This window comes from Manacus candei, unplaced genomic scaffold (genome assembly GCF_025592945.1).
Source record: "Manacus candei isolate 608988 ecotype Guabito, Panama unplaced genomic scaffold, ASM2559294v1 h1tg000028l, whole genome shotgun sequence".
NCBI classification, from domain to species: Eukaryota; Metazoa; Chordata; class Aves; order Passeriformes; family Pipridae; genus Manacus; species Manacus candei.
In genome coordinates, this window is record NW_026138076.1 from 32,785,648 (window position 1) to 32,812,793 (window position 27,146).

General features: G+C 36.6%; 1 protein-coding gene across 1 annotated transcript in view; it reads left to right on the forward strand.

The window, feature by feature from the left end:
* The window catches only part of TACR3 (tachykinin receptor 3), a 34,343-nt gene extending 7,663 nt beyond the window's left edge, over positions 1–26,680 (forward strand). The window contains exons 2-5 of the mRNA XM_051789677.1: positions 4,481–4,669; positions 6,394–6,544; positions 23,014–23,210; positions 26,145–26,680. Of these exons, the coding sequence (XP_051645637.1) occupies positions 4,481–4,669; positions 6,394–6,544; positions 23,014–23,210; positions 26,145–26,460 (853 nt within the window). The 3' untranslated portion in view covers positions 26,461–26,680. The remainder of the gene's footprint in view (positions 1–4,480; positions 4,670–6,393; positions 6,545–23,013; positions 23,211–26,144) is intronic.
* The last annotated feature ends 466 nt before the right edge of the window (positions 26,681–27,146 follow it).

Here is a 27,146-nt window from a genome sequence, read left to right on the forward strand (position 1 = left end):
GGTTATCTTTTCTACTGTTAGGACCATCATTCACAAACTTCAGAAACTTTTATAGTATGTACCAGCTATTTGTCTCTTGTTACTTGCAAACTGTAACAGAGCTACATGATTATGCTGTCATTATAACCACTGGCTTAAAGACTTTATCAATGTTATTCCAAAGTCTCTTTTACCATTTTAGAGAAAACAGATTTTCTTGATTTGATGAACCCAAGAAACAAGTACCAAACAGTAAATTGTAGACTCTAAAGAAACAGAGCAGTTCAGAAGAGAACTAGTTCTCACTCCAGCAGATAAGAAGAGCGGTGCAGCAAGCACACCATGATGCACTGGTCATTATATCATGCAGCCTGACTGATTTCTCATTAAGTTCAGTGGAAAGACTCCTGCTGACTTCAATAGTAATTTGTTAGGGACAAAGACTAACACAAGCCAAAGCTGGAAGAAAAGTAATGACAGTGGGATATTTTATGGTCACAACAAACAAAATCACATGCTAAAAATTCTAATGATGAAACTAAAGTGCTACCTAAAAACATTTTAGAGTCATACAAAGAAGAATATGGTATTGAACAACCCACATTCTTCAAAGTGTTGGCTTGTCTCTACCTGCACATATTCCCATCCCTACATCTCTAAATGTGCATATTGCATCTTATAATTATCTTCCAAGTATGAATGTTTATGTTAGGGTAATAATGATTTCTGCGTGATAAATTAGCGTAATGAGTTAATTCCTTTCAGCAATGTGTATTTAACATTCAGTATCCCTGCTTTATGGGGTGGAACAAGCTATCTATGTCATTACCAGCAGCTCCCATCGGAGTGAGAAAGCATTAGAAGTCTGATCTTTAAATCAAGTGCAAGTTCAGAGCCCTTTATTCAGCAGGGTGTCCCACTGCTCCAGCCTAGTGGAAGGGCTGAACAGTAGATGTCCAAAGGCTGCAAAGCAAATTGGCACAGCACCCCACTGAAGAAATGTTTGTGCGGCTACAATCATTTTTCAGTGGTATTACCACCCTTCAGTTGCTTTTAGCCACTAGAAATCCTTCTTCAGCTCAAATGCCTACCATCTTTTGCTGTCTTTAGAGATGAGGTGTGGAGAGGTCCAAGGTATGTGTATAAATATCACAGAACATGGCAGACCTCGGTGGGTCTCTGCACTTATCACTGTCTTCAGAAGGACTGCCTAATTTGGGGCACCACAATATAAAAAAGACATCAAGCTTAGATGAGAGCATTCATAGGATGGCCACAAGGATGATTAAAGGTCTGGAGGGGAAGCCTTATGAGGGGCAGCTGTAGTCACTTGGTCTGTTCAGCCTGGACAAGAGGAGACTGAGGGGAGACCTCATCACCATCTTCCACATCCTCACAAGGGGAAGCAGAGGGGCAGGTGCTTTTCTCTCTCACGATCAGTGGCAGGACTCAAGGAAATGGCATGGAGTCAGGGGAGGTTTAGTTTGGATATCAGGGAAAGATTTTTCACCCAGAGGGCAGTTGGGCACTGAAACAGGCTCCCCAGGGAAGTGGTCACAACACCAAGGGTGTCTGAGTTCAAGAATTATTTGGAGGATGCTCTCAGGTACACGGTGCGACTCTTGGGGATGTCCTGGACAGGGCTAAAAGTTGTACTCGATGATCCTGATTGGCCCCTTCCAGCTTGGGATATTCTATAACTCTATGATGAAGTTCAGACCATTTCAAAGAACAGCAGAGAAGCAGAACAGTCATTAAGACAGATGACATTGGAGCATAGAGAAGTCCTGCTGTTCCCCCTACATACAGTTTATGGTTGGCTGATCACAGAGAGAATAACTCTTTGGGAGTTCTCTCCCATAAAGCTGCAGAGGCAGAAGGGCTCGCCAGCACAGAGCTCCACTGTCATACCGGTTTGGTTTTATACCAGTTCTACCTACCTTGGAATCTCTGGTACACTAGGGTTGATTTCTGTCATAGGTCTTTTGCCATTTCATCACCCCAGTTCCCTTTCTTATTCTCTCCTCTCTCAACATAATTTCTATATGCTGTTATTCTACAATTCTCTTTTCTCATTTTTCTCATTTCACTTCTATTTTTGCATTCAGCAAACTGTTCCCCAGTCTCAGTTCTTTTGCTTTTGCTCTAGATCCCGTATCTCATTGTTCTCCCTTTCATTCCTGGCCTCCTCAGATGCTCATCTTCTTTCTACACCATGTTCAGCACCATTCAGTGCACAATGCAGACAGCATATCTACTCCTTGTAACTGTCACTTTGCCATCCATAAGACATGTAAGGATACCAAACAGAGTAAAAAAGTGAGCCCTAATGACAGAGCTGCACCATGGGTAATTGTAATACATAAGGGCAATATTCTGCATCATAATATACATTATCCCATATCTAGACTCCTCACAACACCTCTAGCCTGTGTTAGCAGAAATTCTCATTGCTGACAGAAACACTCTATCTGAATGGACAGAGATCAAAGGCAAGCGTCAACTGAAAAATTAGCTACTGCTACTTCAGGTTGAGGCTAAAGAGATAGACAACCTACCACCCTTAGGTACTTGTAATGGCATTTCCAGCAAACAAAATTATAGGTAGAAGTAGCTGTGTCTCCTTTCAAATGACTTAGCTCTTTTTGGGGCTTCTCTTGGCTACAGAAAGCTACATCCAGAGACAGTTCAAGTACAGAGGTGGTTTTTAACCTGCATCTCAGAGTCATTGCATGTTTTCTACTACCCTTAGTTGTGGCAATGATGGCTTCTCTAAGAAAATGCTACCAAATTGATATGACAAATCTGAGTGAGTGTAACAATTGCAGTTATAAAGCAATATCTCACTATGTTAATTAAGCAATTTTGCTTCTAAGAAAAGCCACTTAGAGAACAAGTTAGATACTTCATTGTAATTGCTAGTATACTGGCAAGGTAGAATAACTTAGATTTGTTATCAAAGGCTCTGTAATAGAGGGCTGTCAATATTCTGTTCAGCTAAACCCAGCCTGCACAAAGGTATTATTGAGGGAATGGTCAAGGTTCCTCCACTTCCTTCCCATCTGGTTTGTTAGAATGACTATCTGCTACATTTTTGTAATCAATCTTGTGCAAAAGCCAGGTTGTTCGCTTATCACTCAAATTCGAACTAGAAAGATAAATAGCCTGCTTTTCATCTGATCCTTGTCCTCTGACTTACGGTACTCAGCCAATTGTTAAAATTTCCATCACTACAGAGATATGAGTCATTTCACACAAACAATCCATGTCTTTAAAGGGCAGACAGCAGACAGGGAGATAAAACATTTTATCTCCCTGAATTTTATCTTAGGCAGCACAAATTACTGCTGGTATCTATTGGGATTAAGAATAATATAACTGGGAATAAGAATAATATGAATGTAGTAGAAATCTGACAATAGTGCATGAAATAATGGCAATATACAATCTGAAGAAAACTAGTAACTGAAGGAATAATTCCAGGCTAGAAGGAGATGCCTCAAGAGTCCCACAAGCATGTGAAAATGATGATTTGTTTATGTTTATCACCTACTACAGGTAAAGATCATCAAGCATTTGGATGTACCTGGCAGTCCACGCAAAAGCCAGCTCAATTTCAAAGACAGGGCTCATGACTACAAACTTCAGTTCATTACCACGTTGTACTTACTCTTTGGAGGGGAAGGGAGCTAGGTGGCAGAGGGCTACAATCCAACTGATGTATATTTTCATGAGAACTTCTGGTCTTTCAGGACAAGACACCCAGCACTCAAATAAAACTATTTAATAACTAGTATGTAATACCAAAAGCACCAGTTTAGATGGCAAAAAAAAGAAGGCATGTAAAGGAGAGGGTAACTAATTACCCTATGGGGAAAAAATATCTAAGTGCAGTAAAAAACATAAGAAATATATAAGCTTGAAATTCCAGGTATGGATGCTGGATTTCTCACATATTTTATAGTTAACTATAAACAGTTACCTTCACTAAAACAAACATCTGTTCCATAATTACCCATCTCTCAAGTATAAAATTCCAAAAAGTAGAAATATCTTGAATGAAATCTGTGTGCCATAGCAGGTAAACATGGATGCAGAAGATTCTTGCACCAATTCTTATCAGGATCATTATCCTACGAATATTATCGTTATTGTCTTGTGGCTAATGTCTGTACCTAAAAATCTTGGGCAAGTGTGCCAAGAACCTACATGTGTACTGTAACAATTAGGATATGTGTCTTTGCAAAATAGTTGCTCTACTGATATACATATGATTAAAAAGGTGTCCCATGGCTGCAAAATAATATTCAATGAACCTTCTTCTCCTTCCAGCACTGCCTTCATTGGAGCCGAACCACCCAAAGACCACAGTGCAACCAGAACTCCAGGAAGACAAATATCTCTGCTTTTATCCTTCACTTTAATCCTAAGTTTTGGCTCATTCTAGATATATATGAATCTCTGAAGATTTCTTACACAGAGGTTTTTGCTTTTTTTACAGATACATGGCCATTATTGATCCCTTGAAACCTAGGCTCTCTGCAACTGCTACCAAGGTGGTCATTGGGAGCATATGGATTTTGGCTTTCCTGTTGGCCTTTCCCCAGTGCCTATACTCCATAACCAAGGTGATGCCTGGGAGAACTCTTTGCTATGTAGCATGGCCAGGTGGTCCAAAACAGCATTTTACGTAAGCTTTTGTTCTTTTAAACTTGTGCATGGTGGTGTCTAGACTTGCAATTGGTTTGGCATAATCTGTATAGTACCATTCAGACACTCTACATGCAGAATAACTAAGTGTTGGTCACTGAGAAGTGTAAAGCCAGTTTTCTAAGCAAGGAAAATAGAGCATTATGAGTGATAAGTGGAACACATTTTTTCTCACCCACTTTTATGAGTGCACTCCACCTCATGCTGCATATTTAGCATCATTGTTCCACTTAAGATGGCTACTTCTATACAGATAGAGATGGTCAGAAATGGGAATATAATTCCAAGCAAGCTTCCTTTTTATCCTAACCGGAAAAAAAATATTTCTATTATCTCCTTAGAATCATTTAGGTTGGAAAAAACCTCTAAGACCATCAAGTCCAATCATTAACCTTAGACTACCAAGTCTACCACTAGACCATGTCCCTAAGTGCCACATCTACGTATTTTTTAAATACATCTAAGGATAGTGAATCAATCGCTTCTCTGGGCAGCCCATTCTAATGCTTGATAACCCTTTTCATGAAGAAATTTTTCCTAATATCCAATCTAAACCTCCCCTGGCACAACTTGAGGCCATTTCCTCTTTTGTTACTAGGGAAAAGAGACCAACACCCATCTCACTACAATTTCCTTTCAGGTGATAGTAAAGAATGAGAGGTCCCCAGTCAGGTTTTTTTTCTAGATCTCTTCATGAGAGGGCTGTATTTTCCCACTTCCTTCCACATTATTACTTATGTCAGATATCAGTCCAAAAGAGAAAACTGGATAACTTATAATTGGTTCCAGCTTCTGAAAGTGAGAATACCAGTCAATTAAATTCAAAATATCCTGTTTGTCCCTCTGGCAGAATTAGGAATAAGTGGCTACCTAGCCATCTCTCCTTTAATGTTTTCATTGACATTTAAAACGAACATTGTGTTCAAGGCTGAAAGCCTGTGTAACTATCTAGAATCAAATTTGACCTTTTGCTCTCTTTGAGGCAGGTGAAAGAGGCCCCAGTCATATGTAATTTTCATCACTTTAGGAGCCATATACAGACATTTCTCTTTAGGGCAGTAAGGTCACTCTCAGTGACAGCTGGGGATTCTTCACTGATCATTCACTGGGATTTTATCTGAAGTTGGCATTTAACCAGGAACTAACAGGAGGCAAAAGAATTTATGTTTGTTTTCCCAGTGCTTACATCAGCAGTGATGACTATATTGCACGTAGGGTACAGATCTGCGCTGCCCATGTGCAACAGACGTGCCATATGAAGAATGGCAGGTAACAGGACACATATCAGGGCCTTTGTATCAATATGCCATTAAAATCCTTATTTTTCTCTTTCATTTATGGTCCAGATTAGAGCTCCAAATGCCTAGTTTGCCCTCATGATGCTTGGCTGTGCAGCAATTAAATCAACTCAACTAGTTATGGACAACTATACCTTACTCAGCAGTCACTAGTCCTGATAGAGTCATTCTTAATGTATGCTAGTGCAGGTTCAGCATTAGACACCCCATAAAGCACTTGCATTAAATGTAAATAAATTTGCAGTGCACTTCAAGTCTTCTAAAATGACAGCAAAAACACCAAAGACTAGCCAGTCAAGATAAAAGATGCTTTGTGCTAAAAGTAGAACTCTTGACTTCTAGCAGCCCATTCCATTGATATAGCTCCTTTGAAAGCACTTATCACCTTAATACTTTTTCATTGCAGGTATCATATCATTGTGATTGTGCTGGTCTACTGCTTTCCACTGCTTGTCATGGGCGTCACTTATTCCATGGTGGGAATTACCCTCTGGGGAGGAGAAATACCAGGTGACACATCCAACAAATATCACGAGCAGCTCAAAGCTAAAAGAAAGGTACTGTTCTGATAAATCCCACTAAGTGAATCCTGATAAAATCATCTACAATTGTGTTGCTGAGAATCACAGTATATTCCTTCAGAAATACCAAATACTTGAAACAGCAATAATGAGGGATCTGCTTCAATACAAAATCTGATTAAATTTGACAAGTTGTCTTCTATCTTCACTAGCTGTTCTTTTTGTAACTTTGCTGTTTGTCACTAAATAAAGGTAGCATTTGGGTTTTAACTTCTTAATCTCCAGGTAGCAGTATATGCTGTGTCTGCTATGTGGAAACTAGGACAAAATGCTTAGCCTTTCACAGAGTTAAAATACTGAGTTTTGAACAATGGGCTAGCAAACCATTAGGTCCTCTTAGGTTAGATTCTTATCCTGCTGAAACAAAAGTGAATCTTGATGTTAATCAATAGATTAAGGCCCATACATATTTGAGACAAGCACTGATCAGACTGTTTATAACAAATAATTTAAATTTTTAATCAGTAACTTTTTGTGGGAAATACAAGCTAATTTTCCCAGTTATTTTCTTTAACCCCTTTCACTGTAAGTATTGCCTAATATAACTAGACTGTGGATTGCTTACGAACTGAGTATTTGACTATCTCCAGTTTTCATCATGTTGCAGTGCCATTAAGGTTTCTTTCTTATAATATTCTTTTTCTCAACCTAACTTTTCTTATTTCATAAGGCAGCCTTCTGCTTTTTATTTCTGACCTCTTTTTTTTATACTAAAGTGTATTTAACCTTTCGAATTTGAAAAAAGCATACCCAAACATGGGCTTCTAACTCACAATGATGAGCACATTTTCAGTTGCTCAGTTGTTTCAGTTTGCTTCCTGATGCTGTGAGTGTGTCTGAACTGTGGTATATGCTCCTGTGCTGTAGCAATAGCAGAGTGGGGCATATTGAGTCCTGAGACAAAAGGAGATCTTCTGCAAATTGTGGAGAACACTGATGTTTCCATTTCTTTTAGGACACTGCCAGGAATATGAAATTGTTTTTTTCCCCCAACATACAACACAGTAAAAGTTGTTATGGCAGACAATACATGAAAAGAAAGGTTAGAATAATTTTCTCCGTCATACATCTTCAGACCCACGAAAGTGTAAAGTTGTCAGAAGTTTTAGTTGTCAGAATAGTAGACATGCCTAGACAGCTTTATGGCATGATGTACAATGCCTCCTGTGGAACCAGAAGTGTTATTTATTTTTGTTTTAACATAGCTTTCTTAAGAGGGAAAAATGCTAACCTCTCTTGAGGAACCAGAATGCAGTATGACCAGTGTTATCACTACTATTGACTTGTAACAGCTCAAAGATTACTGGAATGCAAACAGAGAGAAAATCATGAAAAATAATCATGAAAAACTAAGAAGTATGCTTTGCATACTTGGCCCAAGGCAAAATTATTGGACTAATTTCCACAAATGCTGAAAGAATATCAAAATATCAGCATTTCACTCTTTGACATTACCCAATAAGTTCAATACTATCATTACAATCTTTGCCATGCATGTTGTCACTTACCCAAAAATGTATTTTCAAAGTTATGAAGTTACCTTCACAACAGAACATAAGCAGAAAAATATTTCACTGGTCAATGAACCGTGCTATCACCAATGTTGCCCTTTCAGACACTGAAAAAAAGGAAGCAAATACTCATTGGGTGGTGACCAGGTTCTAATTGTAAAGACAAACCAAGGAATCACTTTCTGTAATAAGACACAATTTGTGAAAGCAAGTGTGAAAAGAAAATTATTAAGAGCTAGCTTGGAGAAACAGGACATCCCAGAATTCAGCACCTGTTATCATAATGACAAAGTAAAATAATCATGACATAAAAACTAGAGGTCTCTGAAGGGAAATCTAGCGCTTAATATATGATATAAAGGGTCCAATTAAATCCCTGGAATACTTTAAAAACAGCATCTCTTTAGAATTCTAAATATATGCAAGAGACAAGGTGTAGCATCCTTAATTAAAGGATTTTAAATGTGAGAGTACAGGAATGCATACCTTCAACACATGCAACAAGGGATTTAAAATATGTGCAGGTATATAATAACTGCATCAGTGACTTTATTGGTAGAGCTCCATGATGGCACTTTACCTACACTGCTGTGCTCTCCAGCAGGATTTATGAAGTAACTGGTATTTGGAAAGATGAATCATAATTGGTCATTCATGGAGAGGAACTAACAGACTGGAATCCAAATAAAGACATAACTTATTCTTCTCCAATAACAGAACTAGTGTTTTGCCTTTTTCAGAAATCATCTGTTTTTCCTGTTGTTTCCTTTTTTATTTTTTTACCACATATGAATAAATGACATGAAAATATATTAATATGTATTTTAGTACTACATTGTACCAACTAAGAAAAGCACTTGTTAGAAATAATGATACTTTTGCTGGCACTAAAAGTTAGTTGACAAGGTCAGGATGAAAAAAGAAAAAGATAAAGAAAAAAAAAGAAAAAATTAAAAAAGGGAAAAGAAAAAAAATGAAGAGAGACAAAGCCCAAAACATTACAGTGCAGCATCAAAACTCTTGGAATACTGAATTATGGACTGACACAGATTTGGAAAAACGAGACCATACTCAAATTATAAAGCTTACTCATCATAAGTAGGTGGTGAGAATATTACACTATGAACTTACATCACATGATAAGCAATAAGTACTTCTGAAATCAAAGATCCTTATTGTTAACAAGGAACCACTAAGTCTAGACAAACAGGCTACTTTGATATTGCCCCATTCATAAAACCTTATGTAAAAGTTTACACCCAGCCTTATGAAACAAAATGTTTTGACACTCTGAGTCCAAGTGTTTGTTTTGCACGTGACTTCCCACACCTCTTGAAACTGCAATTTTATCCTAGACATTTGTTCAGACTTCTTCAAGGTTGGAAAATAATTGCTACCTCAGGGGACTGCATAAAGACATGGAAAGTTTAATATCCTTCTGGTTATTTAAGCAATCCATCTTATCCTAGTTTTTCCCAGCATGAGGACCAGCATTCCAATCTCCCATAACTGATATGTTATATTCCATTTTCAAAATGGCATAAGGGAGTCAAAGTTTAGTACAGCAGAAAGTCAATAGAACTTGATTATCCTCAATTCCATTAAAAACACCAGCTGCAATCATCTACTCTACACAGATTTCTGCTACAGACTTCAAGGGATAGCCAAATCTTCAGAGCTCATGCTCTCGTCTATACTGAATCATCACCTGTCAATGGGTTTTAAAAGTCAGACAGTAACAAACATACAAATTTTTTGCCTTTATTCAGGTAATGATCTACCAAGCCTGCCCATATGTCAAAAAATTCACTTCTTCATGTTAGGTATACAAAGAGAACCAAATCCTAGAACACAAAATATGCAGGGGGAAGGCATCTGGTTACATCTCATCCAAACTGGCCACGCAACAGCAGACTGTGGAAGAGAATTATATTGCCATTGTGCCTTTGCCACCATTTATTTACTCACAGGCCGTGAGTGTTTCCACCTTGTAGATTCATTTGTGCTCGTGCATCATGGACAGAAATGACTGCCATGGTGGTGTAGAAGGACTTTGCTTACTTACTGAGAAGGTTCCCACTCCAGAGCAGTGCAAACATACACAAAGAGGCACCTGCACTTCCCCAGGGAAGGTACCTCTTCCCTTTGGCTGATTTTACATTTCTGGGACTGATAAGTGAAACAACCTACTCATTCTATCATGGGGTAATGAGGGGAAGAAACTCAATTTGCTATGAATATTATAAACTCCTGCCAAAAATAGATGCCCGGATAATTTTTTGGTCCATCAGTAATCATCATCTGTAAATGAGTCTACTCTTTGACTTTGCAGCGATTGACAATGAAAATAACATGCAGAATAGAATAAATAAATACTAGAAGAGAAACAACAGAGAAGATTAGGCTAGACAATTAAACATTCTGTTAAGAACAGGTGGTGTCCTAACAGACATAGCCCTATTGCTTATATTATATTGTGTGGGTGGCTATATCTCTTGACTATCTGAAATTTCACACAGATACAGTTTAATTATTGTTTATCCAAAACGATGATGCATTGTGAACACCTTGTAGGTCAAAGCTTTATTGTGATTGAAAACCACAGGTGTACTTCAGTGCAGCCACTCATAAATGTAGCAAGCATTGTTCAGCACATTCAAAAAGTGAAAAGTCTGAGCAATATCAGATTGAAGGACAGCTTACCTCAGATAGCACCAGTTCTGAACACTCCACTGCTTTGTTGTAAATCAACAACCAAAAGAAACAGAGACACTTTTTAATGATTCCAGTCCTTACATGGAAATGTCCATTGATAATTCCTCAGGCAGTTGAAGGTGTGACAAAAATACCATGCAAAGTGGCAGCTTTTTATGCTCATACAATGTCTTTGCTCTACATGAAGTACAAAGAATTGAACTAAACGTTTCTGAAGTGATTAGTCTGACTTTATGATTTTATACTTATTAGTCAGTCTCCTCTGAGGTTATACTTGCATAGTATCTTAGACTTCAGGAAACTATCCTAGAAATTGAATCCTTTTGAAGATTTTCATATCAATGAGACATGGCAAGTTTTAAATATCAGATTTATCTGTGGTTGCATTTGACATTTGTCACATATCTTGCTTAAAGTAAATTAAACACAACCCAGGAGAAGGAATTCTCAGACACTAACCCAGGAGAAGGAATTCTCAGACACTTTTAAAGGCTCTTCTGAAAGCAAACTCATCCCTTGTTTGCCAGACACTGTAAGATGTTGAACTGTGTCCAGTACTTTCTCTGCTTAGTCCTCGAGTGTCATTTTATCTCTTTCAATATTAAAATGTTAAATGAAAACAGGACAGGAACCAGCCTCGGGTTCTGTCACTACAGGCAGCCCTAGCAGAATTCCTCTGATATCATCTTAAACCTCTATATTTAAACCATTTTGTCTTCTGGATTGCTATATTTAATGGGAAGTGTTCTAAAAAATCTCACCAATCCTAGAATTCCAGTTTCCAGGCTAAATTTCTTTACAGATAGCTCTATTTATGCCATTATTTTCAGTCAGCCTAATTAATTACTTAGTATCCCTCAATGGTGCCACCTCTTCAGATGTTATTATATCAATTTCCTCTCTCAGCCTTTATTTACATTCGTTATATAAATAAAACAAGTGTCTGTGGTCTTCTTTTATATACCAACATCTGTGTTCAACAAGTGACCAAAACCAGACAAGGAATGCCAGCAATGTACTGTCACTATTGTCCTGGACAGGGGTAATAACACTTCCCTGTTCTCCAGAGAATGCCTCATCTGGAACATCCTAAAATCCCATTTTTTGCTTCATTAAACTGATGACATGGTTGTGCTATAATGAATCAATAACATATATCTCCCCCTCATTTGTTCATAACACTTCATTCCACTACTTACAGCAGAAAATTTTATTAGTCCTTAATTCAGCAAATCTCAGAAATTTTCCGAATACGATCCTACCTATGGAAGAACAGTGTAAAATGATCCTTAAAACTAGCACAGTACCAATCCAGCAGTTTCTATCTGCTCTGTGATATCTGTCAGTGCCACGACCCCCTTAGAGACACAATCACTACTGGTACCATATGAAGTATATGATCAGCACTGTGAAGTGACATATCTGCTTCTGCAGTTCATCAACATTCAGGTTCTTCCTCTGCCTCACTTCTGTAGCAGCAAAGCTGCTCAGAAGTGTCTCTTCACCAAACTTATTTGGCATGCTCTTATTTTGCTGTACTAAACTCCTCAGTAAACACATTAATTGAGGCTGATCTCAAGGCTGACATTTAGAGAATATATCCTGGTTTGGAGGGATTTAATATTTATATTATTAGTATACTAATAATATACTAATTAAATATCAGTATTAATATTATTAGTATTTAATACTTTCTAACAAAAAAAATTTTTCTCTCCACTACCTTTCCAGTGCAAAGTGGTTCCCAAATCATGCTCAGCAGTGAAATGCCACAGGTAAAATTACTTACAAAAATAAATAACTAAAGATAGGTTTCCTCTGATTCTGCTTCAGGGCACATCTCACTATGATAGCCTTAACTCTGACAATTTATGGGAAGTATGAAATAGCTTTGCTAATATGGCAAATGCAAACCAACCCTAGTAAAGCTAGAGCCTGACTTCACTAACTGTTACACAAGCCTAAAGCTGGTTTTGTAACACTGTAGGTGCAGTTACACAAGGGGACGTGGCATACTTTTTAGCATGCTTTCTATGAGGTGCTGATGGTTATCCTGTCTGCTGTTCTTCTCTATGGCTCTGTGTGCGTGAGCACTGGTCGTGAAATAGGTTACTGGACCAGACTACAAATGTTAGTGTTCCACTAACATTTTGAGCATTTGTCCCATACCCTGCCAGACTCACCAGATTGGCATTAACACAACAGTCACAGTCACTACTTGCGAGTAATTGCTATTACAGCTAAAAGTTTGCAGAACAGGTTGGGGGTTTTTTACCTTATTTTCTCATAAGCTTAACTAAAGCTTCAAAAGGGTAATGAGGGTCAGAATATCATATGAATATCTGTCTGCCGAAAATACTAGCAGAAAAAGAGATCTTTTCCCCTTTGATCAGTAATACATTCCCACAATTATTAAAAATCTCAGGAAGAATATAAAGTATTGACAGGAAAGTCTGATTTGGACATTTTCATTTACCAATAATTAAATTATTGCACAAACAATACATCAATTACAATGTATGACCCCCTTCCTAAATACATACACACGCGGAGACTTTTTTCCAGATGGACAAGAAAGTATAAGAAAAAAAACAAGAAAAGTTTGGTTTAAGTTTTAAAAAGTTCTGTTAAACCCTTTCCATTACTGAGTATATGGACCAAAAACCTACTGACAAGGTAGAGAATAATCAAAGTAATTTTTAATGTTGTGTATCATAATTTTCATTTCATAGTCTTACTTTTCCCATGCATAGAAGTTGCCTCAGAAGTCTGGGACATGAGATACTGGGGGATTATTATCATTGCATGCTAAATCAAAAATATTTTTTAAAGATCTATTTTGTCAGCTTGGAATTTCAGGGGAAAAAACTCACAAAACTGGGGGTTCATCTGTTCTCCTCTTTAGGATTTCTTCCCCCATGAATTTGTTCTCTTTATAATAATTTCCCACATTTTGAACAAGTTGTCCTATTGAAGTAAAAATAAAGTCAGACCTCCTGATCATTTTTGAACAGGATTAACACAGTGAAATCTAACAAAATTACTGGAAGCTGCCCTGCTCTCTCTATCTACCAAATAGCTACAGCATACTCAGCAACAGTGGCGTCTTCCATTCACTGTCCCAAGTTTTCCTAAAACTCAGCTATGAACTGTGAACACATCACCCCACATTTATCGTCCGTGCTTCAAGCAGCAACCACAGGGGAGTAAAACACAGTAAATTCTAAACATGGCTTTATACTGCGCATAAAACTTGGCAGTTTAAGTATTTACTGACAGACTGATGCAAGTTTTCTGGTTAAATTTTTTTTATTGAACAGCTGGCAGTAACTCCAGGTCAGGGGCAGATTTAAGAAATTGGTTCTGCATGGTCAGTGATTAGGCTCAGAATTGTGCACTTAGAATTTCTGTGATGTTTCCCCTTGGTAATTCTATATTTCTGACCACTTGCGGCAGAAAATTGATGTGAAATATTAAGTCTAGGCACAGTCATAGGGCAAAAATTTCTGCTTAGTAATGCCTCATATTTTTAAGAATGGAAGTACCAATGCTTCACTCCAATATTAGTGAACTCAGTGTGTTTTCAAATGCATTGCTGAATTGAACTATAAATGTTAAAATAATAAAACCAAGATACCTACCAGAAAGACAAATGAAACCAAACGTTTCTTTTTCAAAATTTGCACATTCAGCATGGAGATTATGATCTCCATGTTTAAAACTATGGAGTTGGGTTTTTTTAAGACAGACTTCACCTTCTCTGTGTAGAACAAGTTTGGGACCTGATCCTCCATACAGATAACCTTAAAATCCCACATTCAGGACAAAGTGTGTTCTTTAAGTTGTATGCAAATTTTTTCACCAGCATACGAATAAACTTTGGAAACTTCAAAAGGTCTTCTGTTGTCTCATCCACCTGTTGGCAAAGTTATCCCATTACGTATCCTAAATTATGACCAAATTAATAGTCCTGCGTGTGTATGGGTGCATAAATAAATAAATAAATAAATATACTCACATACACAGATAAGAGAGAGCACATAAGAAGCCCCTTCTTCATTGACTCCCTGTAGGGAAGTCAAGAAAAAATTAATTTCAGCATGCGTTTTGAGTCTGTTGAGCTTTCTGGAATAGTGCCCAGCATCTGTGTGGTGAAAACCCCAGGAAAGCTGATGCAGATCTGTCATTTTGGAGGACTGCAGAGCCAAGACCTGTATATTCAGCAGAACAGAACTGCAGTTTCAGTATTGCACTTACAGATTTTTACATTCATTACAGGTAAAAACAAAACTTAACTTCAGCGCAGTTTTTTTTCCTGAGTTAAAGCAGAAGTCCATGTGACTACTGCCTTAAGATTTAGTGTGAGAGACCTCATTTACCTCCTGCTGCTGCACAAACTGCCAAAGAAGAAACCAGGGGAAACAACCCAGAGACATCACGAATGGTGACAGGAGTCGAACCACAGAGAACCTGCAATATTCCAAATGTGCTTTTCTTAGAAGCAGATGAAAATTACCACCAACACACAGAGGATTGTCTGTATTATGTCTATTAATACCCTCACCTAACAAATTCATTCCTTTAACTCAAGTGCTTAATACTTTAGACGTTTCCATACTGCAACACTGTAAATAACCTATTCAAAGCACCTTTATTTCATTACTCATTTTCTGGGGTGAATAGAAATAGTTCCTGATTTCTCCAGGTTTTAGAGTGGGTTTGCTAGGAAACAGTTTCAGCCACCCTGGCATGGGGCAGCTTCTGTCTTATTCCACAGGAGTATCAAACCACTGCAGTAACAACCAGTGTGCTGACCATTACGCCCAAGTCATGTGGATACTTTAATACTTGAACCAATGCTGAAGTGTCTGCACAAAAGCAGAAACAGCAGATGCCGCCAGGATAATGACACTCCTGATACTTTTTAGCTAAAATTGACCAGCGCATATACCTTTTATTGACTAAATATTTCCAAAATGTTCTGTGAGTTACAAGTCTACTTCTCCTAATAAATTCATAACCTTTTACAGTCAGTTGTGGAATAACAAAAATAAACTAGGCATATCAAATGCAAAATATAAACCTCAACATCACTGACGTCAACAGTTTTCTTTGAACTCAATTAAAATGAAAATAGACTAGGTGACAATATTATTTTTTTTTGCTTTTTTTTTCTTAGGTGGTAAAAAATACTTTTTCTTCAGCCTTTGAAAAGGAAGATGCTACTACCATTGCAAATGCATAATTACAAAGGCAATAAAAAATAGCTTAACTGTGCTTCTTTCAACAGAATTTTGCCATGCATTTTAAACAAGTACATTCTAGGAATAATTCATAGTTTTATTCCTATCAACAGAAAAGAGAAGAAAGAGGTTTTTCAATCACTGTATTAAATAATCTTCATTCCTTCCCATGATGTCCTTGCGCCAAAATTATAGAGAGATATAGTAAACATTCAAATGATTTCTAATTATATAAATCCTTGATTTAATTCCCCTAGGTGAATAAGTTGAAAATAAAACAATCCAAAAATACTGTAGTCTTTCCATATAGACTATATAGAAATAAGAGCCTGTGATCTATTTGGAAGATAACCAAAGGTACTTATCTCATTTTAGGTTCAGGAGGACAGTTCCCATTATTAGGAGCCCATATAAAGTAAACCACGTGTAGGATGGTATGGAACTTTTGCATAATTCACTGGCATAATTCATCATAGCCTTAATTGTTTATTGCACTGTCAAATACATAAGATCTAGTTTCCGAAAGAAAGCATTCACTAGTGCCATTCCCTCAGATGGAGTCTTAAAACATTGGCCAGATTCTGGGAGAGCCTTCAATGAGGACTAAAGGTCCCACAGCATTTTCAGAATCGTGTCAGAAAGCAGACTTCAGAATCAACTATCTCTATTGGTAAACAAAAGAAGATATGATTGGTTTGTTTCCTACACGCCAAATCTCATATTTGGTTGGAGCATGGAAGTGAAGTGTGCTCCATCACTCTTTCCAGGTCAGGAAGGAAAGTACTGTAAAATAAGTGATGGTGTGAATTTTAAATATAAAAGCACTAGATCAGCTTTTTCATTTTTTTTTTTTTCAGAAGTAGATCTCAGGTGGAAAACCATGTCCAGTAATGCCAATCCCACAACAGCCACTCAGAGTTGCTTTCTAAAGAACATAAGAAGTTTATGCTACTTAATTCTGAAGACCAAGCCAATGATACAAGGCCATCTACCTTTACTTGTTCTCTGACTTAGAGAAAAATCTCTTAGTCTGAGCAGCAGACATCAACATATTGCCTAATATCCAACAATCTCTTGTGAGGAACTGAGACATCTCTTTTCAGAAAAAGTAACATAAGACTTGTTGAAAGTTTTCCTCCTCACCCCCTATCAGATGCTTGTAAAAATCACGTATTCTCAAGGAAAATAAAACTCTGAGAAAAAAATTACCCATTTTCTGCAATGGGACAGATATTTCTTGACATGTTGAGAGAATCTCAAAGTCACTGCCAAACCTGTGTTCTATGCAACTTTGGGAAAACATAATTTAAAAACTGTAGTGGCTAAGGCTATTCATAAAAAATATCAGAATTGCTTTGACTTGGGGGGGACCTCACATTTTAGCATTTGTAAGACAGCAATCTGATTCAAAGCTACTTCATACTAGAACGTAGTATCTTTTTTGAACTTTAGAGCTTAAATAACAAGTGATTTTGAATTCTGTCTGCAACAAGGGATTATGCAAACTGAAATGAAAAGCAGTTTCTTTATTTCAACAACTGAGAAAAACAGATGGAAAGCATAAGTCAGAAGAATAAAACTATTTTGGAATTGGAATTGACAAGGAACTTACCTGACTGAAAGACTTTCAAGTTCTCCCATTCTTTCTCCTCCCTAATGTGCATCTCCTTCAGCTATTAAGAATATGTCCTTTCTATGGGTTAAAAGAGAACAGAAAATCCGTGAGCTTGTCAAAGTATCTCAGAAATCAGTTCTATCTTTGTAAAAATGCCAGTAGAGTCATATTTGTATCCCAATCTGCTTGCAAAAGATAGACAATTTACTCCAAATAAGCACTGTGGAGAAGCAAAGACATATTGGTGTTCCCTTCTCTCTGGTGCTCAGTGCACAAGTGCCGTGTGTGTGCCCAGGACTGGGAAGTGAATTTATTTACATGTCAGGAGAAGCACCTTTTGTAATTTTAGTTTGGTATTTTACTTCTCCCAAAAGAGCACAGAGCAGAAAGAGGAACATGTTATGAGTCCCAGAGGTTATCTGTGAACTGTGTTTAAGTCGTATTCATGAACAAATAATATCCATGAGTGGGTTAACGAAGACATTATTACAGTGCATGAGTTCTTAAATGATTTAGTTCTCATTTACATATGCATAACACCTAGGAGTAAAAGTTTTAACCTAGGAGTAAAAGTTCTGAAACTAATGAAGTTGTACTGTGTGATATCGGTGCAAGTGAAATCAGAAGATAAATTACTGACCTTGTAGAAGCAGCACTACCAAAGATGACTCAGAAAGGCAATAAGGAGCTGCAGAGAAGACTGAAAAGGAAACGATTGTGTAGCCCAAGTCCTAGCTATTGATGATAAATCAGTGCCTTGGAATGTGAATTGCTATGTTCCTCAAGAAGCAACTGAGTCTCTCAGAAAAATATATTTTATTCCTGATCTTTCAAGAGCTGCTCTCAATGCTACATCTAAATCAGACTCTTTTTCTAGCTATTCTTCATTCAAAATAAAAACAGGACGGAAAAAAAATGTATTTTCTGCTTTTTCAGAGTGTAGCAGAATCTTTTAGTTCCTTTTCACTTTTACTGCTTCTAATGTTTCACAGCAAAGGCAAACGTCTAAACTCCAATTCCAATGTACTTACATCTGCTTTGCTCTTTTAAATATGTTTTTTTCATTACATACCATTCATTAACAAAAGAATGCTTCTTTACTTGGACAGGAAAGATTTAAAGGAATGGACAAGACTACAAAGCACATAAATTAACGCTGTTTTCCTAGAAATAGTTTTTCTTAGACATAGGCATCAGAACACATTGATGAAAAACAATATATATAAAATAAATAATCTGATTTTCTATCTTATTACAAATCTAGCCTCAAGACTTGCATAAAGATTGCACAACTGAGAGACTCAGTACAATTCATTTTAACAGAAGTACTGCCTGGAACAGAAAAAAACCCTCTTTCCTCCAGCTATGCTGCCCACAAAGGGAGATTGAACAGAACACTGGGAGAAAATGGTGCCACTGGGACACAGGTTGATGATTTTCACTGCAATTCACATTTTGGAAAGCTGTGTAGTGAAATGGTGGCAGTAACAGCTATACTTGAAGCTAATCAAGTGAATTCAGTAGTTTTCTTCTTTGCTTGCTTTACAAATGTTTCCTAATGCACAAGAAGCAAACCCTTATTAACGAATTCTATGGGACACAGAACAGAGGGAAAGTAATTGAAAAACAGTAATATCTCAAAAAAGTAAAGCAGAACAGGCCTATTAAAAAGGACTTCTTTTTTTTTTTTCAGAGTCACAGGTTTAAATAGTCAAAAAGCAACCCCAACATCGAAGCTGTCTTTTATACTCTGTAGTCGAACCTGAGAAGTGTCACTGGAGGCTTTTTAGTGAAACATCACAATGTATTGGGAAAAGACAAGCAGGTTTTTGTGGCAAATTCATACTTAGCCTGTTTCACTTCTTTTCCCTATGCCCTAACTGAGTTTAATGGTTTACTGGCACTTGTTATTCAGGATTTATACCAAAGAAATTCAAGGCGCCCTGGGGTTTATAGACCTTGACATCACTTTCTGTTCATAGTTATTGATATAATCAAGAAATGAAACAATACTAGAAAGACCGAGGTTACGGACAAGAACTGCAGCCATAAACTGCAAGGTATGGCCTTGAACACTGTGTGTGCCTGTCTCTGAAAGAGAAAAGGACATTGGGAATAAACTCCCTCCTTTTCAGCTTTCTCTTATTATTTTTTTCCTTCATTTCCGCTAATACATAGTCATTCTTAGATGATGAAATGAGAACAGATTGGGGCTTTTTGATTCCTCTCATAACTTGTGCATTTAACTTCAAATTTAACTCTAATTGCCCTGTGTTTCAAACAATGTTAAGCTACACAGACTTGCAACATCTCACTTATCTTCTCCTAAGGAAATACGTCAGAGTGCATTGTACTACATGAATATTCAAAAGAATGACAACTTAACTTTGACTTTTTTTAAATGTCCCTTTTTACTGGAAAAATTCACAATTTTTTGTTCCAGGAAAAAGCATTTTTCACATTAAACCCCATCTTACATCTTCCCTTAAACATACATTTATCAGTACATTACCATTCACAACAGTGGAATGCAGACTTATACATCCTTACCTGAGAGAAAAATGATTCAGTAAATTTTAGATATTTTTTGATATTTATGAAAAACAGCTGCAAATCTGAATGATTAAGAAATAATGTGCTTCACCATCTGTCATTCAAGTGACTTGTTACTTCACAAATTAAATCAAACACTAATGGCCAGCTAAAATCATCTTTTGCTTGTCATCTAGTGTAACTATTTGCTTCAGAAATTTCTGCTTTCAGGATGATGATGACAATATTTAATCATGGATTTCCAGACAGAAATAACAACAAAAAAAATTTACACTAGGCTCACCGTTTTTAAAGATGAGTGTTTTGTTTTAAACAAAACTGTAACCTTGCAGGAAAAGATGTGATCTTCTGTGGGTGATTTGGCATTTTGCATTTCAAAACTTAAAAAAAAGTTAAAATATTTAAAACTAAAATCAAATTACCTAAAATTGTGAGAAAAAAAATATGGATTTTCCTTGTAGCGTAAAAAGTTATTTTGGGATTTCTGGTTCCTTGAGGAAAACCTGAAATACTACATTTAGTAGTAATTTAACACAAAACTTCATTCATTTGGGGTTAATTTTTGCAGCAGTTGAAATCAAAATGCAATTTTTTGTGCAGGTTGTGAAGGTTATTAGCTTTAGGAGACCTTTAAGTTACTCTTGAAGTACTGCTTGCCTTGCCCTTCAATATAACATGGAAAACTAGCCAATAAGAATTTGGATGTTAGAAAAAAGACAACCAACCTTCTTTTGGAAAATGTTGTTAACACAACTGAGTATGCCAAACTGGCAACCTACACGCTTACTGTGATTTCTAACCTCTCTGGGGCATGAGTGACACAGTGTTCAACAGGATTAAGCTACATTATTTGCTGGGAAGCTCTACTGTTTTGGTTCTCAAGCACTGCACAGACGAAATGTTCAGTGTAAATACAGATTTCCCTGTCTATACTTTGAAAATTTGGAGACAAAAATCCTTTCATTTAGTACCTATGATATTCCAATTATGAGTAATTCTAGGAATAATTTTACATGGACAGCTGGTACTGCTAGATTTGCTAATTAAATAACAAGGTAAGTCATTAGGCTCTCAAGTGTTCTGGAATTATTGAAGTCTTGGACAATGTTGAGGCAATACTTATCATTCCTGGCATATCTGTAAAAACAGCAACCAGCAAAGTGCACTTATAAATCGATGGACGCAGAAGTTAAGTATTGTAGTAAAACTATAGAGTTAAGTCTTCTACCTGTAAAATGTGTGCAAGGCACAAGTGTAAATCCACAGCAGAAGAATAGTGGAAGTTATGTCCAAACCAGTGAAAAAGAGATGTCATTTAATGATAGACTGTGATTTGACAACATATTTTTATGGTTTCATTTTAATACATGGTTTAGTCCAGAAATGTCTGTTCATATACAGTCACAACCCCTTCCCTGACCCCAAAAAATTGCTTATACAGTCCCATAAACTTCTTTTTATGCCTACATATAGACACACAGATGTACACTTACCAAAGGTGAAAGTGTTTTAGTGTGTTGTCTTCTTTTATAATAATACCAATCTTTCTTCTGCAATGATTTCCAGTTAACTGATGAAAAGTGCTTTAGAAGAACCGAATATTAATAATGTTGTATGTGGGGTAAGATGTCCCTTTTGTACATGGTAGCAATGATCAATAGATATATTAGCAATAATAAGTATTCCTATAAGCAAAATCTTGTACAGTACAGTCCCAGCCAGCAGGAAAGATGTTAACTGGGACCAGATATTAAATGAAAAATTGCTTTATTTTTCTTATAGGAAGGTGTAATATGAGTTAAGGAGGGCACCATAACATTTATATGTAAAATGATGTAATTATGTCAGTTGAAATGTTATAAAAATATTAACCAAAGATATGTAAGTATGGGAAATTTTAGCTCTTTGGTTTTTTCCCTCTGCTAAAACTAGAAACAGTAGGAAACAGCATTTTTTGCAGAGAAAATAAAGAAACTGTTCATAGAGATCCCTGTTATTCCTCAGTATTCACAATAAAAATGAACAAGAGACCTCCCAGCACAGATCCAGCATGTCTGGTTTCATTTTAGTCACAAAAAGAAAACCCGTGGTGTAAATGTGTGACATACTGTACTGAAAATGGTAGCTGGGCTAGTACTTGACACAGTTGAAGAGGGAAAGACAGGAGTGAAAATTTTACATGACTTACAAGTTTTCTTCATGTGTTTCCTGCACAAAGCAGAGCTTGTCTTCATTTGTGCTTAATGGAAACTATGGTAGCTAACAGATGTTATGATGACTGCAGAAAACAACAAATTAGGATCACCAGCCAAGGGAATTGTTAGCTTCTGAAATTAGACAGGATAGTGCAGTTGCTCATTTCCTACAGCCTAGTGTTACTCAAATCATATCTAATAATTGGGGACAAGAAATGCACTTGCTGACCACAACAGTAGAAGACATCAGGGTTAATAAAGGCCAAAACAAGGTGTCCAAATAAAACACCCTGTAAACTTATTCCATGATGAGATGAACAGAAAGAAAGTGATATTTTAGATAGCCAAATATAGGTAGCAAATATATTACTTGTAAGAATCAATACAAAGAAAATTAGAGAAGATGTTCACGTTATTTTTCTTAGGAAAAAGAGGATCTCCAGCCAAGAAAAAAATAATTAAGAGAGTCAGATTAAAAGGGAAATCATATAAAAACATATTCATCTTTTCTTTGACTAACTCTAATAATCAGTTGCAAGAACATTTTTAATGGATGTTGAAATGCTAATCCAAATAAAAAAGGCTAAATATCATTATTACTTCTTTCTTTCAGGTGGTAAAAATGATGATTGTGGTTGTGCTGACATTTGCCATCTGCTGGCTGCCCTACCACATTTACTTCATAGTCACTGGTATCTATCAACAATTAAATCGGTGGAAATACATTCAGCAAATCTATTTAGCCAGCTTTTGGCTTGCCATGAGCTCTACAATGTACAATCCCATTATCTACTGCTGTCTTAACAAGAGGTAAGAGCTAATTATGAAATGATGTGCATAACTTCAATGAGAATATAAATGGTTTAAATGGGATAAAAGATGAAGAATATTCCCTTGAATAGTTTTCAGTTAGTTGGAAAGGAAACAAAATGCAAAAACACTTTCTTTAGGTTTCTACTTGAAATGAATACCAAAAAAACCAAAAGGTGTGCTTCCAGTAAATACTTTGGCCTATTTAAATTTCAGAGCAAAATTCAGTTTTCTGAACCCACCCCTTCCTATTTCCATATGCAAACTTCAAAAATCTATAGCATTTTAATATATTTTGGCTTGTAAAACATTAGAATAACAAGGTTAAGACAGTCAGTAGTGATACAAAGTGCAATCCGTATGTTCACTAACTAATTGTAGCTCTAATTTTGTTTTGCAATGCTGGAAGGATATAATATAGAATGTGATTTACTGTGTTTTGTATACCTCACCATTAGATTTCGACCATGCTCTGAGATGCGCAACAGGCTAATAAAACAAATATTTACATTCTCATTACTCAACACCTAAATTACAGTACTGTTTGACAGCAACCCATTATGCTCTGAATTTCAAAGGCACTGCACCTGTTGAGTCTGATGAGATTTCACAGATATTTGCTAGTATGAAACTACTGCATTGCAGAATGAACTCATGTTTTTCATTTCAGCTTGTTGGACCAGGATCTAAACAAATATCATCCTGGCTGTCCTGTTCTTCAGTATTTCTTCCAGTATTACTTGACAAACATCACAAAGAACAACAAGTCATTTCACAAATTCAGTTAATATGAATCATTATTCATATTAATAAGTAATAAGTCATTTTAAATATCATTTTAAATCTCTTTTGAATTAGCAGCCAGTGTCAAGTTTAATTACTGACAAGCTTCATACCAATTTTGCAAACTATTTCTAAAAACACCTAAGGATCATGCAATACTTGGCAAAAGGAGTGTAATTTAAAATGAAGCGAACAAATCCTGACAAGATGTTATTGGTGTAAAAACACTGCAGTCTTCCTCCCAGATAACCTATGATAATTAACGGTCATGATCTTTTAAAAAGGCAAGGTAATGCCTGATTTCATACAGCCTTCTGCCCCTTTTGATAATTTATAACTGTTTAAAGAAGAGGTAAAGTTTTAGCATGCCAGAAAAAACCCTTACTCAAATGGCATATTTCCCAGTAATTTCAACAGAAAGCAAATTTCAGTCTCCAGTGTGTGCAAAATCAAAGGCAAAGTAGGATGAGACCTCATATTTTCCCAATTACTACCATAAAACTTCTAAAACAATTCTATTTTCTTCAGAAAGTTTTTATGACACTGTTACAAAATAAGCTATTAATAAAAAATTAGTATCTCTGATGTGGCTTACACTGACAGTCATACACTGCAAAATTAAATATCTGGATTAAAGAATACAACCAAAGAAAAACTAATAATTTTGAGAAACACTAAAGGTCGCCCTGTTCAGAATTTAATGCAAGAATGAAATACTGTTGACAGTTTTCTTATAATTAAGTTCCATATTGAAATCAAGAAGCCGGAACATCTGCTTCCTTTTCATTTAGTAGGAAAATAGAGCTTGTTACTGGGAGTCAGATCAATTCATGCAGTATTGTTACTTCTGCTGGATCTAGTATCAGACAGAGTTATAATACCTATCACCAGCCTCATCTTCTGGGCTAATTAGGATATTACTTACATATCTAGATAAAGAGACATTTTTTCAAGATGAGGAAAAAACATGCCCTGAATTAGAAAGAGGATGGAAGTAGCCAAGAAAAGTAATACAGTTTAAACATGTTTAAGTTTTACAATTCTCTTCACTAAATTTATTGCCATCAGAGGTTCTTTCAATATCTTTCCATAATGTGAACTGCATGTAAACAGAGCAATGCTGAAGAGCAAGCTACATGCTTGTCTGTCATCATGCAAGAACCCCATGGCAAACTGAAAAAATCAAGGAGGAAAGAAAGTTACTCCTGTAAGATCAGTCAATTTTCACTGAAAATTTAATCTGAATTTTTATTTGCAGTCATCACTGCAGTATTTGAACCACTGCTCCAAAAACCTTACAGACAGGATAAACAACACAGCTGATTACTGAAACAAAACAAGAAAAGCAAGACAAGGGAGAAAGTCTGATAAGCTTTAGGTCTAGGTGAAAAGGTGTTCTTTTTCCACTTACACATAAATATACAGGGAATTGGTTTTCTAATATATTAAACTTCTAAACACAAAAAGTAATGATAGTCTTTAAGTAAACCTCTGCCTCTGCATTGAAATAAAATAACACTGTACGAATATTGCAAGCACTAATGCACTAAATCCTCAAAATTCCCATTTGTACATTGTTCACAGTCAAATTTCAACTTTCTAGGATCCTCTTTAATTATTAAAAATTATTTTCTAAATATTTTAAATTAACAATTATTAGTCATTACATCACTCCCGTGTAAGCATCTCTGCTAAGAGGGAAACAGAGAAGGGATGTTGGAATCTGGAAACTGGGATGGTATTATAGAGAAAAGAATATTATGAAGTTTCTTGATGAAAAAAGATGAAAATGTAGGTGCAGATTTCATCAGAGGTCAAACCAAAACAATTTCTATGAATACAGTTCTATGAAAGTTGGTGTTTGTTTAATTAGGCATGGGCAAAAGACAGGAAATTCATTATCAAGGAAATACCAACGTTGAAATGCAGGTAAAGCATATAGAAAATCAGAAACTGAAAGCTGTTACCAGTATCTTTTTTTACCTTACTCAGACTTTAGTCTAGGAAACTCCCACTGACTTCACCACATCCAGGACTAGGGACAGGGTAACTAGCAGAATCAGTGTCCTGCCAGCACAGTTATGTTTTCAGATGGAGGCATGTGGCTGGGTCTCATAAGCACAGGCTTTCATCAAGCATCTTTCCTCCTAGGTTCCGAGCTGGCTTCAAGCGAGCTTTCCGCTGGTGCCCCTTCATTGAAGTGTCCAGTTATGAGGAGCTAGAGCTCAAGGCAGCCCGGTTCCATCCCACCCGGCAAAGTAGCCTGTATGCTGTGTCCAGAATGGAGTCCAGCATGACAGTGGTGTTGGACACTAATGATGGAGACAGCATGCACGCCAGCCACAAGAAAAGAGCACCTCCGAGGGACTTGAATTTTAATGGTTATTCACAGAGGAATTCCAAGACCGTCTCCACAGCCTCAAGTCTCATCAGTTCACTGCACACTTCAGCAGATGTTTATTCCTAAACATTTCATGGTGACAGCTGCTAGAAGGACAGCACTGGACAATCGTCTCCTACTTTGGGACTAGATATTCATACCACGGGAAAGCAAAACAGATTCCACTGACAAATCCCAGCTATAAATGTTGTGACACTTTTACGTATCACTTACTTTTTTGCTTTGGAGAGAAAGAGGAATTCGAAGACATGCATATGCCTCAGTCCAAAAGCACAATTGCACCTTATACACAACAATGTCTGTAGGGCTTATCCAAAATAAGCCAACGGCATAAAAAACATTGTTTCAGTTGCATCTGACCTGTGGCATTTATGTCTCACTTACTGAAGTGTAACTGGCCTCTTTACTTATTGAAGCTGAAATGTACGATGTTTTCTATTATGAGTGTATTAATTCTACAGTAACAAAATTACATGAGATTTGATAAAAAATGTCTTTATAATGAAGATCTAATGAGCCCCAAGTCTATTAAATTTACAGTTTAGCCCCATTCCCAGGCAAATAGACAAAATGCAAGCAAATGAAGTTCAGCTCTGTCTGCAACAGTACAATTTTTCAAATATATAAGAAAAATGCTTTTATTAAACATGAGAGCATGACCAAAAGACTAAGTTAAATTCTACCAAAGTTTCCATATTTTTGAACATTATACTCCAATAGAATGTGTACTTCCAGTAGGATGTACTGCTTTG